Source organism: Heptranchias perlo, chromosome 2, assembly GCF_035084215.1.
Source record: "Heptranchias perlo isolate sHepPer1 chromosome 2, sHepPer1.hap1, whole genome shotgun sequence".
NCBI lineage: Eukaryota > Metazoa > Chordata > Chondrichthyes > Hexanchiformes > Hexanchidae > Heptranchias > Heptranchias perlo.
The window spans coordinates 116,966,403-116,990,579 of NC_090326.1; the positions used below are offsets into that span (position 1 = coordinate 116,966,403).

General features: G+C 46.7%; 1 protein-coding gene across 1 annotated transcript in view; it reads left to right on the forward strand.

Annotated features, from left to right (window-relative positions):
- dnah5l (dynein, axonemal, heavy chain 5 like) overlaps positions 1–24,177 on the forward strand; it is a 352,990-nt gene that overhangs the window by 37,552 nt on the left and 291,261 nt on the right. The window contains exon 14 of the mRNA XM_068006271.1: positions 8,142–8,261. Coding sequence (XP_067862372.1) covers positions 8,142–8,261 — 120 coding nt within the window. The remainder of the gene's footprint in view (positions 1–8,141; positions 8,262–24,177) is intronic.

Below are 24,177 nucleotides of genomic sequence, written 5' to 3' on the forward strand. Positions count from 1 at the left end.
GAATGTTCGGAGTGACTGCCCCCAGCCCCACCACGCCCTACATCAGTGTTACGACATCAAGGGGCAGGCTCTGCTCCAACATCCCATTCAGCAACTTTGGCGTATCTATGTCGGCCTTTCTGGAACAGCTGCAGATTTTTGGCCCCAAAATTGATCTAGAGAAAAAGTTCCCTGCAGATTAGACACTATTGATTGGGACTCTACTCATTGGAGTTCAGAAGAATGAGAGGCGATCTTATTGAAACATATAAGATTGTGAAGGGGCTTGATCGGGTGGATGCGGTAAGGATGTTCCCAAGGATGGGTGAAACTAGAACTAGGGGGCATAATCTTAGAATAAGGGGCTGCTCTTTCAAAACTGAGATGAGGAGAAACTTCTTCACTCAGAGGGTAGTAGGTCTGTGGAATTTGCTGCCCTAGGAAGCTGTGGAAGTTACATCATTAAATAAATTTAAAACAGAAATAGACAGTTTCCTAGAAGTAAAGGGAATTAGGGGTTACGGGGAGCGGGCAGGAAATTGGACATGAATTTAGATTTGAGGTTAGGATCAGATCAGCCATGATCTTATTGAATGGCGGAGCAGGCTCGAGGGCCTACTCCGATTGGCCTACTCCTGCTCCTATTTCTTATGTTCTTATTATGCAGGCACATCATATGATTGTTTTTAGAACCTGTGTACATGTTTCTAAATTATTGTCTAGTAACCGCAACCAATCAGCAATTTAGGGATCTAATGGTGCATTTACACTATAAGTTTAGCTTTGGTGTGAAGCATTTTTGGCTTTGCACCGACACTAAACACATGGGGGTCGATTTTAGCACCCGCGATCGGGTGCGTTCGTGGTGGGGGGCTCCGAAAATCGGGGATTCCCGGGGCGGGTCGGGAGCCCGGTTCCAACCCGCCCACTTCCGGGTTTCCCACAGACGCGCTGACATGCGCGCGCAGCCCCCACATGTGGGACTCCCGCCGGCAATTGAAGCCGGCGGGGTGCCACTTAAGGTATTTATTTTGGTATTTCAGGTCGTTTACAGACCTGATTAACGAGATATTTTAGGAGGGTTGGGATTTTACATACAACTGGGACTGTTTCCCATACTGGGGGAAACACTCCCAGTTCAAATGGACGTGTTGCAGCCATCAGCCTGTGGCAGCTGCAAAGGTCCATTTGACAGGTGGGGGGGAGACCCTCACTCATTGCAGGAGGCCACTCTGTCACTTTGGACAAAGTTTGGCCTCCACCACCCTCCTCCTGACAATAAAATTCACCAACTTGCACACTTACCCCGGTGTCCAGACACATGTACCTACCTTGCGGACCCCCTCAGATGTACATCTTCCGGATGGGGGCCGTCGTAGCTGCAGTCATGACCTTCTCGGAGGGCAAACAGCATCACCAGCCTCGCCGGCCACGCCGTCCACCTCTGACACGTGGAGCTCCACAACACAGTGCTGTGACACATCCACCTGCACAGCAGGAGGGAGGGCAACCGCAGAGAGAGATGCGTTGCAGAGGGCACTACCCTCGCCACAGGGTCTAAAGACCGAGGCTCAGCTTCCTGGACCTCTCTGAGCAGCAGTGCACACGGAGGCTCAGAGTCACTCGACGTGTAGTCGTGGACATCTGCAGCCTCCTTCATGCCAAGCTGCTCCCGGCTGGCCCGAGCACCATCTTCTTACCTGTTGCTGTCAAAGTCGCCACTGCCCTCAACAACGTCTCCTCCGCATCCTTCCAGGGTGCCACCGGGGACATCGCCAACGTCTCTCAGTCGTCTGCACAAAAGAGCCCTGCAAATACACCTACACCCACTCTGCAGTGACACAATGGGTGGCATCAGTTGTGGGTCTTCATGGTGATCCTCAAGAAAGGGCATTATTGTACAAACCAGACAAGATTTGCAAAGACGTGGCAGTAGTGGTGACAATATAATATGTAATGTGAGTTGATCAGAAATCAAATATAATTAACAACCATGACAAACCCTCAAACACCCTTGTGCATCCCCTTCATGCTCATGACATGTTCGCCTTACGCTTCCTACTGCACATATGTGATGCCTGCCCTGTGGCTGCAGCACAGGTAGTTGCAGGTTGTGTGAGGCTGACCGTGAACAAGATGCATGAGAGGGTGAGTATGAGACGGAGCCATGAAATTGTATGAGGATTGGGTTGAGTGGTAGTGGTGAGATGGGTACTGGCGAGGTGAGTAAGTGCAGGTACGATGAGGATGAGCTTTGAGTGGGTGTGAGGAGTGATGTGATGGAGTAGTGTTGGCAGTGCAGAAGGAGATGTGAGGTGGGGGCGGTGATGTGGCAGACAGAGTGTAGAGGAATGAGTAAGTGTACTCACTTTGGCTGACCTACTTAGGTCATTGAAGCGCCTCCTGCACTGTATGCATGTGCGTGATATGTTGGTGGTGCAGGTGACCTCCTCTGCCACCTCGAGCCAGGCCTTCATGGTGGCAGAGGCAGGCCACTTCCTCCTGTCCGCTGGGGAGAAGATCTCTGTCCTCCCCCTCCTCCTCACCCCATCCAGTAGGACCTGGAGTGAGGCATCATTAAACCTGGAAGCAGCCTTCTCACTGGGCTGCTCCATGCTGTAATTTTGGCTCCTTTCTGTAGCATCAGTCAGTGGAGGACTGCCCCTTTAAATAGGGCTCCTCCAGCTTACTGCGCGTGCGCAGTCCACCCGCTGCGCAGCTTAGCAGTGGGGAACCCGGAACAAGAGGTAAGTGGATCCAATCAGCCTGCGATTGCGCGCGGGGCAGACTGATTTCACCGGGCGCGTTATCCACGCGCCCAATTGCCCCCCCCCCCCCTTCGCGAACCCGCCGCCCTGGTAATATCGGGCCCATGGAGTGTAAATTAGATGACCAGATTCAAAATTAAATAAATTGAGACAAGCGACTTGAAGAAGTCTTACTCCTCTTTGCTTCGGTGTCAAGTCAGTCCTAACTCTGGATTTAGGCTGTATTTTTACAATATTGTACTGTCAGTGTGAAGTGAAAGCATCCTAAGAGGCAAAAATGGGCTCTGGAATGTATTTGTAGGAACAGACAGTATAAAGTGCAAATACAAAAGGTTTCAAGCTTCAGGCAGTGAAGTGGAAATTACAGCTGAGTTCTGGTTAAAATTAAACCTAGTCACCACTTAAAACCATTCCAGCTTGGCAGCCTTTATTCTTAAGAAGATAATCTTCGCTGAGGCAATTTGTAGTACTCAGTGATCTAGTCCTCCTCTCCTTTAGGCCTCTAGTTACAAAAAATCTAACTTCTGCTTCCTGGCTTGAAAAATCCTTTGAACCTATGGCTACAATCTGGAGAAAGCTGACAGATTGGCAGAACACACCAATAGCTCTCAGCCTGTTAGCTACGGCTTAATGAACAAGAGCCTTCGATCGTCTAATATGCATTGGATATCATTTTTCTTCTATGCAGATCCAAACCTGTCAGTCATTAAATAAATAATTGAAATGAGTGCAGTCTGTCTTCTTTGAAGCTTGTAGTTTCTATCAATTGCAGAGCATCAATTATAATGAGGACTTTTTTCCCCTATCAGTAGAAACTTTATAAGAGTCCTATAAATTTGAATTGAAAGTTCTCCACCAATGTCTTCTTCAAAAAGAAATGCCACCTAATGTAGCTGGGGGCATTATTAGGTGTTTGGAGGTATGGATAAGGCATTGTAATTGGAATTTAGCATTACTAGTGGCCTGTACTGCGCTTAATTTAGGAGTGATTAGTAGTATCACTGAAAACAAATAGAGAACATCTTACTTTGTATGAAGCTTTTGTGTCTATTTTTAGTTTGTTATTGGTTCTTATAATTCAAAACATAAAGAGTTAAAAATCAGCTACACTCAGAAATCACGTCCCAGCCTAACTCAATGCAAATATTGGAAGGACTTCTGTTTGGATATCTTAGGACAGTAAACTTGAGAGAGAAGCCAAACTACACAGTTCAAACACAAATATGCTCTGTGATTTGTTCAGCTATGTGTCTGACTGTACAGCTCCTTTTGAACTAAGTTGGCAATTATTCAAATCAACAACACCCCAGTAACTTTTTTTTAGGGATATTTATTAACTGCAACTGTGCAAATGCAAGATTTGGCTGGAATTCTTGAAAATACTAGGTGAAAGTAGGTAGCTCCTATAGAATAGAATCATTGGCTCTTACAGCACAGAAGGAGGCCATTCAGCCCATCGTGTCTGTGCCGGCTCTTTGAAAGAGCTTTCCAATTTAGTCCCACATCCCAGCTTTTTCCCCATAACCCTGCAAATTAATCCTCTTCAAGTACTTGTCCAATTGCCTTTTGAAAGTTCCTATTGAATCTGTCTCCACCACCCTTTCAATTAGTGCGTTCCAGATCTTTTAAGCCCTCTGTGTGAAAAGAATCCCCCTCATTTCCCCTCGAGTTCTTTTGCCAGTTATGTTAAACATCTGGTTGCCGACCCACTTGCCAGAGGAAACAGTTTCTTGCTATTTGGTCTATCAAAACCCCTCATTATTTTGAATACCTCTATTAGGTCTCCCCTTAACCTTCTCAGTTCTAAGGAGAACAAGCTTCTTTGTACACTATTCTTTATTCTGTTGCTATTTGTCCCTGCTAGTTTTCTATGCAGCTTGTCTCTCCCCTCTGCAGCTATGTCTTGGTTCCCCATCCCAGCCAAATTAGCTTAAACCCTCCCCCACAGCTCTAGTTAACCTCCCTGCGAGGACATTGGTCTCAGCTCTGTTTAGGTGCAACCTGTCTGGCTTATACAGGTCCTTCCTGCCCCGGGAATGACCCCAATGCCCCAGGAATCTGAAGCCCTTCCTTTTGCACCACTTCTCCAGCCATGCATTCACCTGCACTATCTTCCTGTTTCTGTACTCACTTGCACATGGCACAGGGAGTAATCCAGAGATTACCACCCTTGAGGTCCAGTTCTTTAATCTTTTTCCTAACTCCTGAAACTCAGTGAAGGAAACCCTTTTCCTACCTATGTCATTGGTTTCAACATGGACCACGGTTTCTGGCTGTTGCTGTTCCCCTTCCCCTCGCAGAATGTCCTGCACCCGTTCAGTATAAATATTAAAAATACAAAAAAAATAAACTATGTATATAGAAGTTAATTATAAAATTGAAAAATTGTGAACCAATTGTTACCACTTTACTGAAACCTACTATCCTTAGGCTGACTGGTTTATGGATCTTTGCAGCTTTTAAAAGCCTGAAATCTTTTTGCGTTATGTTCATAGCATACATGCTGACAGGCTAGATCTGCAAAAGAAGAAGCTACATTTTATATACATTATATTTTTCATCCTGCACAGTGTTGAAATAAAAAACATGTAGTGAAAAGGGTCACAAATTGATCATATAAAGCATTTTGAATATTTGTAATGTATATATTTCAGCATTTCAAACATTCCTCAGATATTTAAATTGCAATTTTAACCAGAAGGTTACTGATCAAACTAAAGTTTATACTAATAACTTGGATGAATGTTTGGAAATAGTTATTCCAGGTAACATCATATTAACGTCACATTAATAGGTATATTCAACAGACCACATAATAGGGAAAGGAAGAGAAGGATAAAATATGTAGACAAATCTATGAAATGAGTAAAAAACATCAAATAATAATCATGGAAGATTTCAACTACCCCCAAATAAATTGGTAAGAAGAGGTAGGGAAAGGAGAAAAGGGAATGGAGTTTTTACAATGTGTACATGACTCCTTTCTTACCCAATTTGTGAGAATCCCAAGAAGAAAGGAATCACTGCTGGATCTAGTAATGAGAAATGAACCAGAACAGATAAGAGAAGTAAGCATAGGGGAACATCTAGGCAGTAGTGATCACATCATAATAAGGTTTAAAATAATGATTGAGAAAGACATAAGTAAGACAAAGACCGAAGTAATAGATTGGAAAAAAAGCTAATTTTGAGGGAATGAGAATGGAATTAGGGCAGGTAAACTGGAAAAAAAATTTGACAAAGAAATAGAACAGCAGTGGGAAATATTTAAAAAAGTGATCAATAGCGTTCAGGTGAAGTATATTCTTCTAAAATGCATGAACAAACTAGCCTGTAATGAAACACCATGGATGAATAAAGAGATAAGGGTAAAATTGAAACTAAAGAAAAAGGCATGCACTAAGTTCATAGACAATAAAGGGAATGCGAAGAGATTTGGAAAGAAGTAAAAAAAATAGTTAGGAAAGCAAAGAGGACCTATGAGATTAAATTATCAAGGAACATAAAAAGAAATAGTAAAGTATTCTACAGAGACATAAATAACAAAAGAAAAATCAGAATAGGGATAGGGCCACTAAGGGATGCACAAGATAAACTCACAGGTAACGACAGCAAAATGCAGAAATATTGAATAGTTACTTTGCCTCCATATTTACCAGGGAGACTAACAAGGCGCACTGGACATTAGAAGAGATCGAAAAAGATGTTAAAACATTTAAGATAGAAAGGGGGTAGATAATTGATAAACTAATCAAACTTAGGGAGTATAAGACCCCTGGTCCGGATGGATTGCATCCACAAATATTAAAAGAAGCTAGGGAGGAGATAGCAGAGGCACTATTACATATACATAAAAATTCACTGGAAAAGGGAATAGGACTACTGGCGGACATGTAATGTTATTCTTATATTTTAAAAGGGAGATAGAACAAGTCCAGGGAGCTATAGACCAGTTAGCTTAACGTCGGTGGTAGGAGAGATAATGGAATCTTTTCTCAAAGATGTAATCGAAAGACATCTAGAGAACGAACATATAATAGAGTAGTCAGCACGGATTTCAGAAGGGAAAGTCATGCTTGACCAACCTTATTGAATTCTTTGAAGAAGTAACAGAAAGAGTAGACAAGGGCAATGCAGTAGATGTAATATATTTGGATTTTCAAAAGGCCTTTGATAAGGTACCACATTGTAGACTCATGGTTAAGGTCAGAGCATGTGGAGTTAGGGAATAGCTAGCAGAGTGGATAGCAAGTTGGCTACAAAATAGAAAACAGAAAGTAGAGGTTAAGGGTAGCGACTGGCAAAAGGTGGGAAGTGGTGTTCCACAGGGATCAGTGCTGGGACCACAGTTGGTCACAATTTACATTAACGATTTGGATTCGGGAATCGGAAGTACAATTTCAAAATTTGCGGACGACACCAAATTGGGGGATACAGTTAACACAAAGGAAGACTGCCTCAAAATGCAAGAGGACATTAATAAACTTGCAGAATGTTCGTGTAATTGGCAAATAAATTTTAATATAAATAAGTGTGAGATGCAGCTTTTTGGTAGGAAGAATAAGGAGACCATATATTACTTGGATAATAAGATTCTAAACGGGATAGAGGAGCATAGGGATCTAAGAGTACAGATACACTAATCTCTAAAAGAAGCAACGCAGGTTACTAAGGCCATAGAAAAAGCAAATCAAGCACTAGGGTTCATTTCTAGAGGGATAGAATTGAAAAGCAAAGAAGTTATGTTAAACTTGTATAGAACCTTGGTTAGAGCACACTTGGAATATTGTGCACAGTTCCGGTCTCCATATTATAGAAAGGATATAGCGGCATTGGAGAGGGTGCAAAAAAGATTCACAAAGATGATACCAGAACTGAGAGGATATCCTTATCAGGAAAGGCTGAACAGGCTGGGACTCTTTTCTCTAGAAAAGAGAAGGCTGAGGGGTGACCTGATAGACGTCTTTAAGATAATGATAGGGTTTGATAGGGTAGACGTAGAGTAAATGGTTCCACTTGCAGGGGAGTCCAAAACTAGAGGTCATAAGTATAAAATAGTCGCTAATAAATCCAATAGGGAATTCAGGAGAAACTTCTTTACCCAAAGAGTGGTAAGAATGTGGAACGCACTACCACAAGGAGTAGTTGAGGCAAATAGCATAGATGCATTTAAGGTGAAGCTAGATAAGCACATGAGAGAGAAAGGAATAGAAGAGTATCCTGATAGGTTTAGATGAAGTAGGGAGGGAGGAGGCTCGTGTGGAACATTAACACTGGCATAGACCTGTTGGGCTGAATGGTCTGTTTCTGTGCTGTAATCTCGATGTAACTAATACATTTATATAAATACAAAAAATTGCAACCTTATTCTTTTTTGCTTGCTGTTCATTTCAGGCAGGATCTGCTGAAGAGAATTAAGAACTGTACTCAGTTGAATGTTGAGTATCAAAAACACTTTCACCGAATCAGGGAGAAACTTCGGGAAAATCCTAAGGAGAGACAATTTGAATTTAGGTAACAGTGTAACTTTTATTTGACGTTATCTTAAATACTATGTATAGCCTAATTTTGCTTCTTCCCACATTTTACAATTGATTCCATTTTAAAGCTTCAACACACCACATACCACTCCTTGGTCTAGAAGATATGGAAGCAGGCAAATTACTCTTGGCATGTGCCAGTGTCATTTCAAGCTAACCACTAGGAAGAACGTGTAAGCAGCCTGAGTTCCTGCACCCAGTGTAAAAATCCAAAAGCGTAACCGTTGCTGTTAACGTAGCAAAATGTTCCAAAATGCTTCACAGGGTGAAGACAACAGCAATTGGATACTGATCTGTAATGGGGAAAAGAATTAGAGGAGGTGTTTGAAGGTGTAATTGATGAGAGATTTTCAGGAGGCTTTAGAACGTAGGAAGAGATGTAGTGGTGTGGGGTGGGGGTGTAGGAAGGGCATTCTAAAGTATAGGGGTGTGATCGCAGAAGGAGGGAGCTGGACACTATTCTACACGGAAGGTGTGAGCTAGGATGTTGTACCAGAGGAGGTTGCAGAGATGGCATGGAGTGAGGTCATTTGTAAATAAGAACAGGGATTCGGAAATCAAAAGGTTGGACCGAAAGAGCAAGTGGGGGTCAGGAAGGATAGGGGTGATAGGTGAACAGGGTAGATTATGGAATAGGATATGGGTGGTGGAGTTCTGGATGAGCTGGACTTTGAGTATTGTGGAGCTTGGGAGGCTGGCAAGGAAAGGGTTGTAGAAGTTGAGCGTAGTGGTGACTTAAAGGTGTGGGTGAGGGTTTCAGTCAGATTAGGGGTGAGGAAGTAGTGGAAGCAGGGTCATGTTTCAGATATTGGAAATTGGTGGTCTTGATCGATTAGATGTGGGGTTTGAAGCTCGGCTTCGTTGAGCAAGACATGGAGACTGTGCACAGTTGGGTTCAACCCGAAAGATCAGCTCGCAAGGGAGATGAAATTGGGGGCTAAGGTGTAGAGTTTAGAACTGGCTTTGAGTTTGTCCTTGTTTAGTCACACAACAAAAGTCATGGATTTACAATGTGATGTGAACACATTTTTACATTAATGCAAAAGTTATAGTATAACTGGGTCATTATAAGTAACACCAACTAAATTTATATGCAGTAGCAATCCATTGTTCTTTTGGGTAAAGCTGATTGGTATTGCCACGCATGAAGGCAACATGGGGCTCGATTTTAGGGTCGGGTTTCCGGCGGGTTTCCAGCGGGGGGGCCCCGAAAATCCCGATCTCCGATCACGTGACCGGATTCGGACGAAATCCCGGCCACTTCCGGGTACCGCGCTGACGTGCGGGGCTGCGCGCGCAAGCCCCGCTGGTGGGAATCCCGCAGGCAATTAAAGCCAGCGGGGTTCCACTTGAGAGCACTTAACTTGCTCGTTGTGGTCAGTTAATGAGCTGAAGCAGCTGTCAAAAGAGGAAGTGTGGGATTTTACGGTCAAAGCAGTCAGTTTCCCACACTGGGGGAAACAGGACCCTTCAAACCAGGCGTGTTGCAGCCAGCAGCCTGTGCCAGGTGCCAAGGTGCGCTCCACGGGGGAGCGCCCTCACCCACGCAGGAGGCCACCGCGTCACATAGGGCAACCCCTGCCCTCCACCAACCCCCGCCAAGCCAGAGGACAGACCGACACGAAACCGCAGCCCCAGTCCGAGGACCCACCCACCTACCCTGCACAACCCCTCACACCAACACCTGCCAGATGGGTGGTGCGTTGACATCGTCGGAGGACGAACAGGATGACCAGCCCCAGCAGCCTCACAGTCCACGCCGTCCGCCTCGGAGAGGTGGGGCCCCCCAACACGGTGCTGCGGCACACCCACCTGCACAGCAGGAGGGAGGGCAACCGCAGAGAGAGATGCGTCGCAGGAGGCACTACCCTCCGCACAGGGTGTACAGAGCGAGGCTCAGCTTCATGGACCTCTCCGAGGAGCAGTGCATACGGAGGCTCAGAGTCAATCGCCAGGTAGTCGCCGACATCTGCAGCCTCCTTAACGACGAGCTGCTCCCTGATGGACCAAGCAGCATCTTCTTACCTGTCGCCGTCAAAGTCACCACTGCCCTCAACTTCTTCGCATCTGGTTCCTTCCAGGGTGCCACCGGGGACATCACCGGGGTCTGTCAGTCCTCTGCACACAAGTGCATAAGGCAGGTCACCGATGGGTTGTTCCGCAGGGCCTCCCACTACATCAACTTCGCCATGGACGAGCGCAGCCAGATGGAGAGGGCGGTTGGATTCCATGCCATGGCCGGCTTCCCACGGGTGCAGGGTGTAATCGACTGCACCCACATCGCAATACGGGCACCTCCGCATGAGCCAGGGCTGTTCATCAACAGGAAGGGGTATCACTCCATGAACGCCCAGCTCATCTGTGACCACCGCCAGAGATTCCTACACGTGTGCGCCAGATACCCCGGCAGCTGCCACGATGCCTTCGTCCTCAGGGAGTCCGCCGTCCCGCCCATCCTGCAGGCACCCAACGCCGGCAACGGCTGGCTCCTCGGCGACAAGGGGTATCCCCTCCACACGTGGCTCATGACACCTCTGAGGAACCCCATCACCGAGCCGGAGCGTCGGTACAATGACAGCCACACTGCTACCAGGTCTACAATTGAGCAGACCATAGGGCTTCTCAAGATGCGCTTCAGGTGCCTTGATCGTTCTGGGGGAGCGCTCCAATACACACCATTCAGAGTGGGACGAATCATAGTTGTCTGCTGTGCCCTGCACAACATGGCCCAACAGAGAGGGGTGCCGCTGGAGGAGGCCCCATCCACACCCGCCACCCACATTGAGGAAGGCGAGGGCGAGGAGGAGGAGGAGGAGGAGGAGGAGGAGGAGGAGGCGGAGGAGGAGGAGGAGGAGGAGGACGCGCCCGAGGATGTTGGACGACCCATGCGCCGAGCCGCGACTCACCGGGATGGTCGCCGGGCCAGGGACGCACTCATACGTCAACGGTTCTCCTAGAGTCAGACACTGCGAGGCGCTCGCATCTCCTCACCTGCACATGCGAGCGGCCATACCAGCCCCCTCCACTGAAGAGTGCTGCCAGTAATCCTGCACCCACAGCAGTGTGCCCAATGGGTGGCAGCAGGTGTTCGCCGTCATGATGGCCTCCACGGAACGCAACTACTGCACAAGCCGCGGAAGAATGGACGAGAGGTGGCAGGAGTGGTGAGAATAGACTATTTAATATGTGGAATGTGACATCATTTAAGAAACAAAGTACAAAATAATAAACACCCTGGTGTATTCCCTTTGTGATTATAAGGCCTTTGGAATTCTTCTCCGGGAACCCCTACGTGGTGCTACCCCTGTGGCTCCAGCAGAGGTAGTGGCAGGTTGCTCGTCTTCTTGCCTTGACCGGGTAGATGCTTTTGGCGGACGGCCCCTGGGTTTCGGTGCCCGTGAGGGCACCTCCACAGACTGCTCCTCCTGCACCGGGGCAGGGGCAGACTCGGCCACCTGGAGAGGAGGCACCATTGCGGGTGCTGGTTGAGAGGTGGGCGACGGGTGGGACGTGGGGACGCCTTGAGAGGCGTCCCCGCTTCCATGTCCCCGGTCACCATCATCCCTCTCTTGGCCTCGGCCCACATCACCCCTTCCACCCTGCTGGACGGCAGTTTGGATGGCATGTGTGAGGCCTTGCAAGGCCACCCCTAGTGTATCCCTCAGCCTGTTGGTGGCGTCGGAATGTTGCTCACCCTGAATCCGTACAGACGTTGTGAGGGCCTGCGAGGACTCGAAGTGGAGCTGTGCGTGACGCTCGAGGGAGGCCAGCCTGTCCTCCACCGCAGACAGTCCCGCACCTACCCGCGACACTGTGTCGCCGGTACCCTCCTGTGCCTGCGCCACCAATGCCCACATGCAGGAGGTGGACTCCTCCATCGCCTGCGCTATTGTGGACAATGCGCGCGGCACCTCTGCCAGCACCTCAGCAATTAGCTGGTGGCCCTCGACGACTCTCCTTTTCTCTGGTGGCCCCCTGGGTTCAGCATCTGGGTCCGGCTGAGCAGAGCCTGGAGATGAGTGCTCCCTCCGTCGCGGACCCTCCGCGGCTGCCCCTGCCACCAGGGTCTGCTCATGCTCACTCGTGCGCAGTGACTCACCAAGTGCTACCCCAACTAGTTGGCGAGGGGGACCCACCGAGGTGCGTGTCTCTGCGCTGGTGGATGGTTGGCTCTGATGTGACGATGCACCCTCAGAGACCGCCATGTCCTCTGAGGAATCGCCCTCCATGCTCGCTTGATCCAAAGACGCACCTGCAAGAGAACAGAGGGCACTTTGAGGCATGTGGACCAACTTGACAGTGCGCCTGATGGCAGGTGATGATACGGTCACTCGCGATCATGGGTGTTGAGTGTCAGCTTTCCCTTACCGCCCATTTCGGCAGCGACACACTCGCCATCGGCCACCGACAGGCAATGTCGCGTGCGGGCGAGGTCGAGCGCCTCCACCTCTGCGTCGGTGAGCTCCACCACTTGCGGCGGCCCACCTCCGGTGCGTGCCCTTTCGCGGTTGTTCTTGCTCCTCTTCTCCTGTGAAGGCAAAACACAGATGTGTGAGTGGGTGCGTCTTGCATCGTGAGACGCATCGAGCATCGGTGTGGTTGGGTTGAGCGTGGCGCGGAACGGATGGGAGGAAGTGTGGGCCACGTGCCCATCCCATTGCATGGGGATTGGGGTGTGTGGTAGTGTTCGGGTGGGGTCAGGGACGGTGGGTACTTGCGTGCACGGCGAGGATGGTGAATGAGTGGCTGTGAGGATTGCTGATGGAGCGCAGTGGTGGCTGTGCAGGAGGGGGTTGTGATCTGCTTGGCGTGATGGTGGGGACGGGATGTGGGAGGGTGCGTTGGTGTACTCACCTTGCCAGACCTAGTCAGGTCATTGAAGCGCTTGCGGCACTGCTCCCAAGTCCTTGGGGTGTTGCCCCTGCTGCTCACCTTCGCCGCCACCTCTGCCCATGCCTTCCTGGTTGCGGCGGCAGGGAACTTGCGCCCATCCTCAGGGAAGAGTGTTTCCCTCCTCCTCCTCACGCCCTCCAGCATCAGCTGCAGTGCCAGATCTGAAAAACGGGGCGCAGCCTTTCCCCTTGGTTGAGCCATTCTCCCAGACCTCTTGCTTGCAGCAGGAGGGGCTTTGGGAGACTGCCCCTTTAACTGGAGCTCCTACATCGCGTCGACGGTACTGCGCATGCGCAGCCGGCCGGCACGCAGCTGGGGAGCGCAGAACCCGGAAGCAGGCCTTAATGGGTCCAATTATCCCGCGATCGCGTGGGGGACGCGAACAATTACCCGTCCGCGTTTTCGACGCTCCCGGAGGACCACCCGCTGGGAACCCGCAGGCCTGCTAAATTCGAGCCCATGGCCTCAAAAGTCTCTACCGTAATATCTTTATTGTTAGAGAAAGGAAGGATAGTTAGCTGCAGGCATCCGTATCAACCATAAATCTGTGTAGTTTCTGCAACGAGCTGAAATTGGGCAGGAGCCACAGATTGCATGGGTATGCTAGAGACAGATATGTCTGTCTTCGGCCTAATAAATCTGATACACACTTTAAAGCTCAAAATTTTATTGATATATCAAATATTCATTTTTAAGAAAAACAAATTTCTGAAATAGAATCCATGCCAGCAAGTGAGAGTTTCAAAAGAAAAAAACAAACCCGTCATGATGCTAACCTGATAAACATATAAATCTAGATTATTGGATAGTTCAAAGTTTTCTTTGTGAATGCACGTTGCATGTAATTTAGGTCAAATATGAAAAATTATACAAAATATTATTCATAGTGTTTGTTTGGCACTTGTGGGGGACAGAAGAACAATGTGGTAGCTCACATCTTTATGTACTCCTAGTGAGGTTATAAAGCAGCACTGGCAGACAGTCTGTCCCCCAGAGTGACCTAAAAAGTATCAGTGTAACTTGAAATATGGATAAGTAAGTATATTAGTAACAAATCAAAAACAAACAGTTAGATGATGTTTAGCTGTGAATGTTTTTGTTTTAATCAGGTTTGATGAATGATTTGACATGAATGCCATACATATTATTCCAGTGAAGCCCATTTGTGTGTCTCTGATGTTTTCTGATGTGCAGAAGTTTCTTCTCCATGTCCTGATTCTTTTGCATTAATATATGGGGATATTATTTGTAAGTCTGGTTATATGCAACTTTTCTTTGGTGTAACTAATTGAATATGACAAGGTTCTGTTCTGTGAAAAAATGTTACATTGAGAAATCATATTTCTCCCAGAAGAGGGGGTACTTGATACATAAATAGGCATACATTTCACAATTTCAGACACTGCAATTTGTTCATGTATCTACTTGAACAAGAAACAGTGGGGGTTAAATTCAATAACCCCTGAATCCGGGCGCTGGGGTCGTGGTGCGCGATCAGCCCGTTGATCCGATGCAGGCAGCACGTGAGATTCGTGCTGCCTGCTCTCTTACCTGACTCCAGCGCGAGCAGACAGTTCTAGCTGCGTTGTTCAGTGATTTCTCACCAGTGGGGGGCCCAGATATCATGTGAGTGGCTTGCACCTCTTAAAGGCAGCCTGCACCTCGTATTTGAAAAATATAAGATACAGGTCTGCACGGAGTCTGAACGCAGATCAGACATCGCACATGTAAAACACAGGTGCATGTCCCCTCCCTATTTTTACAAACTGTTGAGTTATGATAAAACATTGAATAAAGGTTGCGCACTACTAAATCCCACATCCTCAAATCTGCACGCCAGACCTCACCAATCTGCCAATCTGAGTTTGTACCAGGCCTGCGAGAGAGCGTGCACCAAGGTTCTCTGATGATGCACTAGAGGCCTCGGTGCAAGAGGTGGACAGAAGGAGGGGCAACTATATCCACAGAGGGGCAAGCGGCCCTCCAGACATATGATCCCGAGGCAGTGGGAGGCAGTAGGGGACGAAGTCAATGCCAGGTGCATAGCACCACAAACATGGATGCAGTGCAAGAAGAAGTCCAATGCTTTAACATGAGTGGTCAAGGTGAGTGAGGTCAACTGTCAAATGGCATCTCCTACCAATTGCACCACTAGCTGCATCCACTGCTCCACACACTACACCCCCATCACCCACATACCAACAGACTCTTTCAATCAGTACTCAATTCTTCCAGTCAGATGCTTCCTCTCACCCTCACACATTACCACTGTTGCAAGCCACACACCCACAACTCACAGGTCACACACACTGGCAGCTATTCAACCATGACAGGCGCATCACCCAAACACCCTGCAGGACACTCACCGACACGTGTCCCACTTTCTTGGAGGAGAAGGTGGCGCATAACAAGAAGCAGCAAGTGGCGGTGGCATTTAACCCCTCGAGCCTGTTCCACCATTCAGTGAGATCATGGCTGATCTGTGTCCTAACTCCACATACCCGCCGTAGCCCCATATCCCTTAATACCCTTGGTTAACGAAAGTCTGTCAATCTCAGATTTAAAATTAACAATTGAGCTAGCATCAACTGCCATTTGCAGAAGAGCCTTCCAAACTTCTACAACCCTTTGCATGTAGAAGCGTTTCCTAACTTCATTCCTGCTAGACTTGGCTCTAAATTTTAGGCTATGTCCCCTAGTCCTAGTATTCAAGTATCGGAGACCTCCAAAAATAGGTACAAATGCTTCAGCAACCAGAAGCAATAATCCAGCAACTAACCTGTAAATCCTGCATGGTCCCTTTATTTGGCTGGTGCAGGGTCCTCCAGGCACTCTACAACATGTTCAGCTGTTCATGGTTGAGACAATGCATTGGCTGGAGCGTTGAGTGCCAAAATGCTATCTATCCCTTTAAACCAGTGTTGCATACTGATCTAAGCATATTCTCCTTAACTTACATGGTACCAGTGTTCGTTATCTGCGCATGTGCAAACGTCTTTTTCAAGATGGCGTCCAGCGCACGTCATGCTAGAAGTGTACGCGCTCATTCCAGACGTCATTTTGGGACCTTAGGAGGCCGCGTAGCACCTAGAAAACGGGCGCTACGTGGCAGAATTTATAATCCCATGCCCTTTAATTAGGCACAAAATAGTTCCAGCAAAGGACTCAGTTGTAGTGCCAATGTAAGTGACTCATCATGTTAAAACAGGTACATCATGAGCTTGCTGTGCTGAGATTTTCAAAAATAAGCAGAATACCTCCTTCTTCCAAAATCTCCAAAATCCAATCTTCTGTGTCTTATGTATTTTCAATTAAGACATGAACATTTTGTGAAAAATCACACAAACATACAAAGGAACTCATAACCAAGCATGAAAGTTAAATGCTGAAATCAAAAGCTAATGATAACCAACATCTTCACAAATAGCTTTGAACAAATAGCAGGCAAAAGTATGAGGGGTCATCCTGCTTTTATAGATGAGAAATTTGTCAGTATTCATGTTGCAGCAGAGTCACTGAGCATATAATATTAGTGTTTAAGATGCACGTGCACAATGAGTTTTCATACAGCAAGCAAGGGTTTTTGGGAGCTGTATTCCTTTAGCCAAATCATGTTTATCCCTTTGAGACCTAGTATTATAAACTGAATCTCTGAGCCTTGCTCTCATCAATGAGAATAGCAATTACTAACTGCGTACCTCCAGCCTTGCGGTTTTCACCTATCAACAAACAGTTGTCCTAGGAGACAGTGGGGAGGTCCCTGTAGTTCCATTTACTTTTACTTTGCAGACCACTTTAGAAAACTTAAAACCAGTGTAGGTGATTTGTTTCAACACTGGGATTTATGTGAAGAGCTTAGTTTGAAAATACTGCACCTCAGTATGCACAAAAATGAAAATGCCTCCACTGCAATGAAAATGCCTCCACTGCAAAGAATATTACTGAATATATTTAAGAAGGAGCTAGATAGATTTCTAGACACAAAAGGCATCAAGGGGTATGGGGAGAGAGCGGGAATATGGTATTGAAATAGAGGATCAGCCATGATCATATTGAATGGCGGAGCAGGCTCGAATAGCCGAATGATCTACTGCTTCTATTTTCTAGGTTTCTATATTTAAAATAGCATTTTTACATATTTTTGGCAGAACTTGATTGAAAGCACATTGGGGACTTTTGCTCTTAGCATACTGTTAAATAAGAGTTACGTTTTCTCCTTTTATAGCACATTGGTGGAGTCACACAGGTTTACTCACAATGCATTCTTACAGCGAGGATCAATTACAACCAATGTGTCAGCTTAGCTTAGTTGGTAAGTTCTTGCTTCAGCGTAGCACTTAGGGAATGCCATCTTTCAGATGAGATGTTAAAACAAAGTCCTATCTGCCTGCTCTAGTGGTTCCAATGGATGTAAAAAATGCATGATATTATTCAAAGAAGAGCAGGAAGTTCTACAAGTGCCCTCTACCACCACCAAAAACAATGGATTAACTGGTCACTCATTTCATTTACTGTTTGTAGGAACTTGCTGTGGGCAAAATGTATTTGCCCAGTGACTGCACTTCAAAAGTAATTCATTGGTCATGAAATGTTTTGAGATATCCTGAGGATGTGATATGCTGCTTTCTAATAGTGATAAATCACCGTTTAACCTCCTTAATGAGCATTTAAGCAGTATAAATAATGCTCAGTACATTAATCCAGCTGTGGAGTGTGCAATATAATGGAAGGAGGGAGGAGCACAAAGGCCTGCTTGCTGATGAGGCCTTTCAGATTATTATGAATAGCATGAATGAATGCAGATGTGTTCTTTTCGGATCGGAAGGACAACCCACTATTAAGCAGACGATGTAGCAAGTATGGGAGGAAATCACGTGTGAGACCAATGTCGTTTCCACTTTGCGGAACTTTGAGAGATGAGGGGAAGGAGTTTGATTTGAAGAAAAGTGCAAAGGTAAGCAAAAAGAATCACTGTCAATTATTTCACACTGCTAGATGTGGATATGACTGTTGTTGTTTTTACATTGTTATTTATGGGTATCTGTACTAATAGTTTCACAGAAGAATATTAACCCAAACTCAGCATGAACCTTCTGGAAGTGAAGTATAAAATGGAGATAATGAGGATATTTCTGAACTGTTACAACAGGCTAGTAAATGCAAGTATGCTTACTAACAGCTGAGAAAGATTGTTCACTATCTATTCATGCATAGATCGGACTGCTTATTATTAAAAAAATTCTATCTTGTTTTTCCATCTTCAGATGCTAAGCTATTTTGCACTTCATTGCACTACACTTGGCAATATGAGCATGTTGTGCAGCTTTTGCTTCTCTCTTCAAAGTTGCAACTTCAACAACTCATATTGTTCTTTGTAGAAGAAGACAATTTTGGCATATAACAAATAACATTTCTCCTCCATTATGAATGTTGTGGTGATCATACAGGGCTTGGAGGAAGCTGAAGTTTATAGTGACAACACTCCTGGTTTGTGTAATCATAATCATGAAGCTTCAACGTAGGAATGATTTTCACTTTCATCATATTAAAAGCAGTGTTTGTGCACTGTTTTAAAACATAGCATGTACTGTCATTATAACAATATGCATTACAATACCCATGTGCTCATCCTGTGACATCTTTTTATTTTACAGGAAGGCCACAAATCCAAGAGGAGGAACCATGCTGCACAACCATTGTACATACCTTAGGACTCTGTGTCCTGCAAATTACATGAAGCAGGCACTTCATAAATGCACATTTAGGAGGATGTTAGTGAATGTAATGAGGTCAGGAAGGGGTCAGGTGGTGAGTGAAGAAGAGGTGAATTTTGCTCTAGGGTACAGCATTGCTATTGATCCTGCTTCGTGATCCCAACCATAAATTTAAATAAAATATTTATTTATTTATGTTGAAATGGAGGATCCTTCCCAAGTGTGAACTGATGAGACAATACAAGTTGATCTGTTAATATTGGTGGATTCTACGGGTGGATGCCCTCAACAACTTCTCCGGGGACATCGCCGACGTCTTTCAGTCGTCTGCACAAAAGAGCCCCACAAATACACCTACACCCACTCTGCAGTGACACAATGGGTGGCATCAGTTGTGGGTCTTCATAGTGATCCTCAGGAAAGGGCATTATTGCACAAACCAGACAAGATTTGCAAAGACGTGGCAGTAGTGGTGACAACATAATATGTAATGTGAGTTGATCAGAAATCAAATATAATTAAAAACCACGACAAACCCTCAAACACCCTGTGCGTCCCCTTCATGCTCATGACAAGTTTGCCTTACGCTTCCTACTGCACATATGTGATGCATGCCCTGTGGCTGCAGCACAGGTAGTGGCAGGTTGAGTGAGGCTGACCGTGAAAGAGATGCATGAGAGGGTGAGTATGAGACGGAGCCATGAGATTGTATGAGGATTGGGTTGAGTGGTAGTGGTGGGATGGGTACTGGCGAGGTGAGTAAGTGCAGGTACGATGAGGATGAGCTTTGAGTGGGTTGAGGAGTGATGTGATAGAGTAGTGTTGGCAGTGCAGAAGGAGATGTGGGGTGGGGGCGGTGATGTGGCAGACAGAGTGTAGAGGAATGAATAAGTGTACTCACTTCGGCTGACCTACTTAGGTCATTGAAGCGCCTCCTGCACTGTATGCAGGTGCGTGATATGTTGGTGGTGCTGGTGACCTCCTCTGCCACCTTGAGCCAGGCCTTCATGGTAGCAGAGGCAGGCCACTTCCTCCTGTCCGCTGGGGAGAAGATCTCTGTCCTTCCCCTCCTCCTCACCCCATCCAGTAGGGCCTGGAGTGAGGCATCATTAAACCTGGAAGCAGCCTTCCCCCTGGGCTGCTCCATGCTGTAATTTTGGCTCCTTTCTGTAGCATCAGTCAGTGGAGGACTGCCCCTTTAAATGGGGCTCCTCCAGCTGACAGCCTATGATGTGGGTGCGCCGTCCGCCCGCTGTGCAGCTTTCCAGCGCGAAACCCGGAAGCCAAGGTAAGTGGCTTCAATTAGGCTGCGATCGCATGTGGAGCACCCCGAATTCACTGGGTGGTTTAGCCATGCGCCCAGTCGACCCCCCGCTGCCAACCTGCCTCCCTCCTAATATCGAGCCCTATCTCTCAGTTGGGCAATGTTGTGCAGCAAGAGCTGTGTACTGTGTAATTGTCATTAAAGAGTGTATAGCATCAATGTCATCTTCAGGGCAGATCTCAACAGTCAGGCACCGAGCATGGTATCCCTCTGAAATGCCTATTAAGGACCATAGTCCAAGATAAAATAAAGGATGCTTTGACATGCATGCAGACACATTAGGGACAGTCATGAATAGGCCATCCATACCTATTCCTTCCAAAAGTCTGTTAGGAATGGCGAAAGGAAGTGCGATACTAGTTCATAAAGGCACAGCAAAGAGGTGCTTCATATTAAATGAATTACACGCATGCTGTCTGTCTTTAATAAAAGCAAATGCTGAAAACCATTAAGTTTGTTTCAACAATGTATAAAAATTCTTACACACAACAATGAGAAACAAAAGAAGCACTTGGTCTCATTACACAAAAAAGAACTGCTGGGCAGATTGAGCTAAAATATAAGGTTATGCATTTTGTCCCTCAGTCTACAGAAATAACCATGTGCAGGTCTCAGAGGAAAAAAATGTTGATTAGTGCCTCGTATTTGCAATCATTGAGTCACTTGTACTGTGGGGCTTCATGTAACGTTTGAGTTTATTTGGCACAGGTGGATGTCTATTTCTATTGACTTGTCAGCAGTCTAAAGGTTATGAACTTATGAAATGATGAGCAAGAAAAGCCCACCAATGTGTTCACTATCCATGAGACATTGCAACCAGTGCCTTGCCCACCCCTGCTGCTACTGATCTTAAAATTCAAGTGGTGGCAAAAAAAACTAAGGAGACAGTTCGGGTGCAAACTAGATACATTCTAATGAGGGGGAAAGGAAGGGCATCCAAAGCTAGAGCTCTCTGGATGACTAAAGATATAGAGATTAAAATGAAACATGATGAATGATGAATGTCAGGTTCATAATTCACTAGAGAACCAAGTTGAATACAAAAAGTACAGTGGAGAACTGAAATAGGAAATAAGAGGGGCAAAGGGAGTGTATGGGAATAAATTGGCTGGTAACATAAATGGGAACCCAAAAGTATTTTATATACATATAAATAGTAAAAGGGTAGTCAAAGGAAGGGTAGGGCTGATTAGGTACCAAAAAGGAGATCATCTTGTGGAGACAGAGGGCATGGCTGAGGTACTAAATGAGTACTATGCATCTGTCTTTACTAAAGACGAGGATGCTGCCAATGTCACAGTAAAGGAGGAGGACGTAGAGAAATGGGATAGGATAAAAATAGATAAAGAGGAGGTGCTTAAAAAGTTGGCAACACTCAAAGTAGAAATGTCACCCGGTCCGAATGGGATGCATCCTAGATTGCTGAGGGAAGTAAGGGTGGAAATTACAGAGGCTCTGGCCACAATCTTCCAATTCTCCTTAGATATGGGAGTGGAGCCAGAGGACTGGAGGATTGCAAATGTTACACCCCTGTTCAAACAAGCGGAGAGGGATAAACCTGGCAATTATAGGCCAGTCAGCCTAACATTGGTGGTGGGGAAACTTTTAGAGAAATAATCCAGGACAAAATTAATTGGCGCTTGAAAAATATGGGTTAATAAATGAAAGCCTGCATGGATTTGTTATAGGCAAATCGTGTTTGACTAACTTGGCTGAGTTCTTTGATGAAGTAACGGAGAGGGTTGATAAGGGTAGTATGGTTGATGTGTATATGGACTTTCAAAAGGAATTTGATAAAGTGCCACGAAATAGACTTGTTAGCAAAATTGAAGCCAAAATTGGGACTAAAGGGACAGTAGCTGCGTGGATACGAAATTGGCTAATAGACAGAAAGCAGAGAGTAGGGTGAATGGTTATTTTTCAGACTGCAGGGAAGTATGCAGCGGTGTTTCCCAGGGGTCGGTGTTGGGACCACTGCTCTTTTTAATACATATTAATGACTTGGACTTGGGTATACAGGGCATAATTTCAAAGTTTGCAGATGACACAAAACTTGGAAGTGTAGTAAACAGTGAGGAAGATAGTAATAGACTTCAAGAGGACATAGACAGGCTGGTGGAATGGGCGGACACATGGAGGATGGAATTTAACGCAGAGAAGTGCGAAGTGATACCTTTTGGCAGAAACAATGAGGAGAGGCAATATAAACTAAATGGTACAATTTTAAAGGGGGTGCAGGAACAGAGAGACCTGGGGTGGTATATGTGCACAAATCTTTGAAGGTAGCACGACAGATTGAGAAAGCTGTTCAAAAAGCAAATGGGTATCTGGGCTTTATAAATGGAGGCATCGAGTACAAAAGCAAGGAAGTTATGTTGAACCTTTATAAATCACTGGATCAGCCACAGCTGGAGTATTATGTCCAATTCTGGACACTACACTTTAGGAAGGATGTGAAGGCCTTAGAGAGGGTGCAGAAAAGATTTACTAGAATGGTTCCAGGGATGAGGGACTTCAGTTACGTGGATAGACTGAAGAATCTGGGATTGTTCTCCTTAGAGCAGAGAAGGTTGAGAGCAGATTTGATAGAAGTGTTCAAAATCATGAAGGATTTAGATAAATAAGGCAAAACTGTTTCCATTGGTGGAAGGTTTGCAAACCAGAGGACACGGATTTAAGGTGATTGGCAAAAGAACCAAAGGCGACATGAGGAAAAACTTTTTTACGGAACGAGTAGTTATGATCTGGAATGCGCTGCCTGAAAGGTGGTGGAAGCAGATTCAGTCATGGCTTTCAAAAAGGAGTTGGATAAATACTCGAAGGGGGAAAATTTGCAGGGCTATAGGGAAAGATCAGAGGAGTGGGACTAATTGGATAGCTCCTTCAAAGAGCCAGCACAGGCACGATGGACCGAATGGCCTCCTTCTGTGCTGTATCATTCTATGATTCCATGGGCTCGAATTTAGCAGGCCTGCGGGTTCCCAGCGGGTGGTCCTCCGGGAGCGTCGAAAACGCGGACGGGTAATTGTTCGCGTCCCCCACGCGATCGCGGGATAATTGGACCCATTAAGGCCTGCTTCCGGGTTCTGCGCTCCCCAGCTGCGTGCCGGCCGGCTGCGCATGCGCAGTACCGTCGACGCGATGTAGGAGCTCCAGTTAAAGGGGCAGTCTCCCAAAGCCCCTCCTGCTGCAAGCAAGAGGTCTGGGAGAATGGCTCAACCAAGGGGAAAGGCTGCGCCCCGTTTTTCAGATCTGGCACTGCAGCTGATGCTGGAGGGCGTGAGGAGGAGGAGGGAAACACTCTTCCCTGAGGATGGGCGCAAGTTCCCTGCCGCCGCAACCAGGAAGGCATGGGCAGAGGTGGCGGCGGAGGTGAGCAGCAGGGGCAACACCCCAAGGACTTGGGAGCAGTGCCGCAAGCGCTTCAATGACCTGACTAGGTCTGGCAAGGTGAGTACACCAACGCACCCTCCCACATCCCGTCCCCACCATCACGCCAAGCAGATCACAACCCCCTCCTGCACAGCCACCACTGCGCTCCATCAGCAATCCTCACAGCCACTCATTCACCATCCTCGCCGTGCACGCAAGTACCCACCGTCCCTGACCCCACCCGAACACTACCACACACCCCAATCCCCATGCAATGGGATGGGCACGTGGCCCACACTTCCTCCCATCCGTTCCGCGCCACGCTCAACCCAACCACACCGATGCTCGATGCGTCTCACGATGCAAGACGCACCCACTCACACATCTGTGTTTTGCCTTCACAGGAGAAGAGGAGCAAGAACAACCGCGAAAGGGCACGCACCGGAGGTGGGCCGCCGCAAGTGGTGGAGCTCACCGACGCAGAGGTGGAGGCGCTCGACCTCGCCCGCACGCGACATTGCCTGTCGGTGGCCGATGGCGAGTGTGTCGCTGCCGAAATGAGCGGTAAGGGAAAGCTGACACTCAAC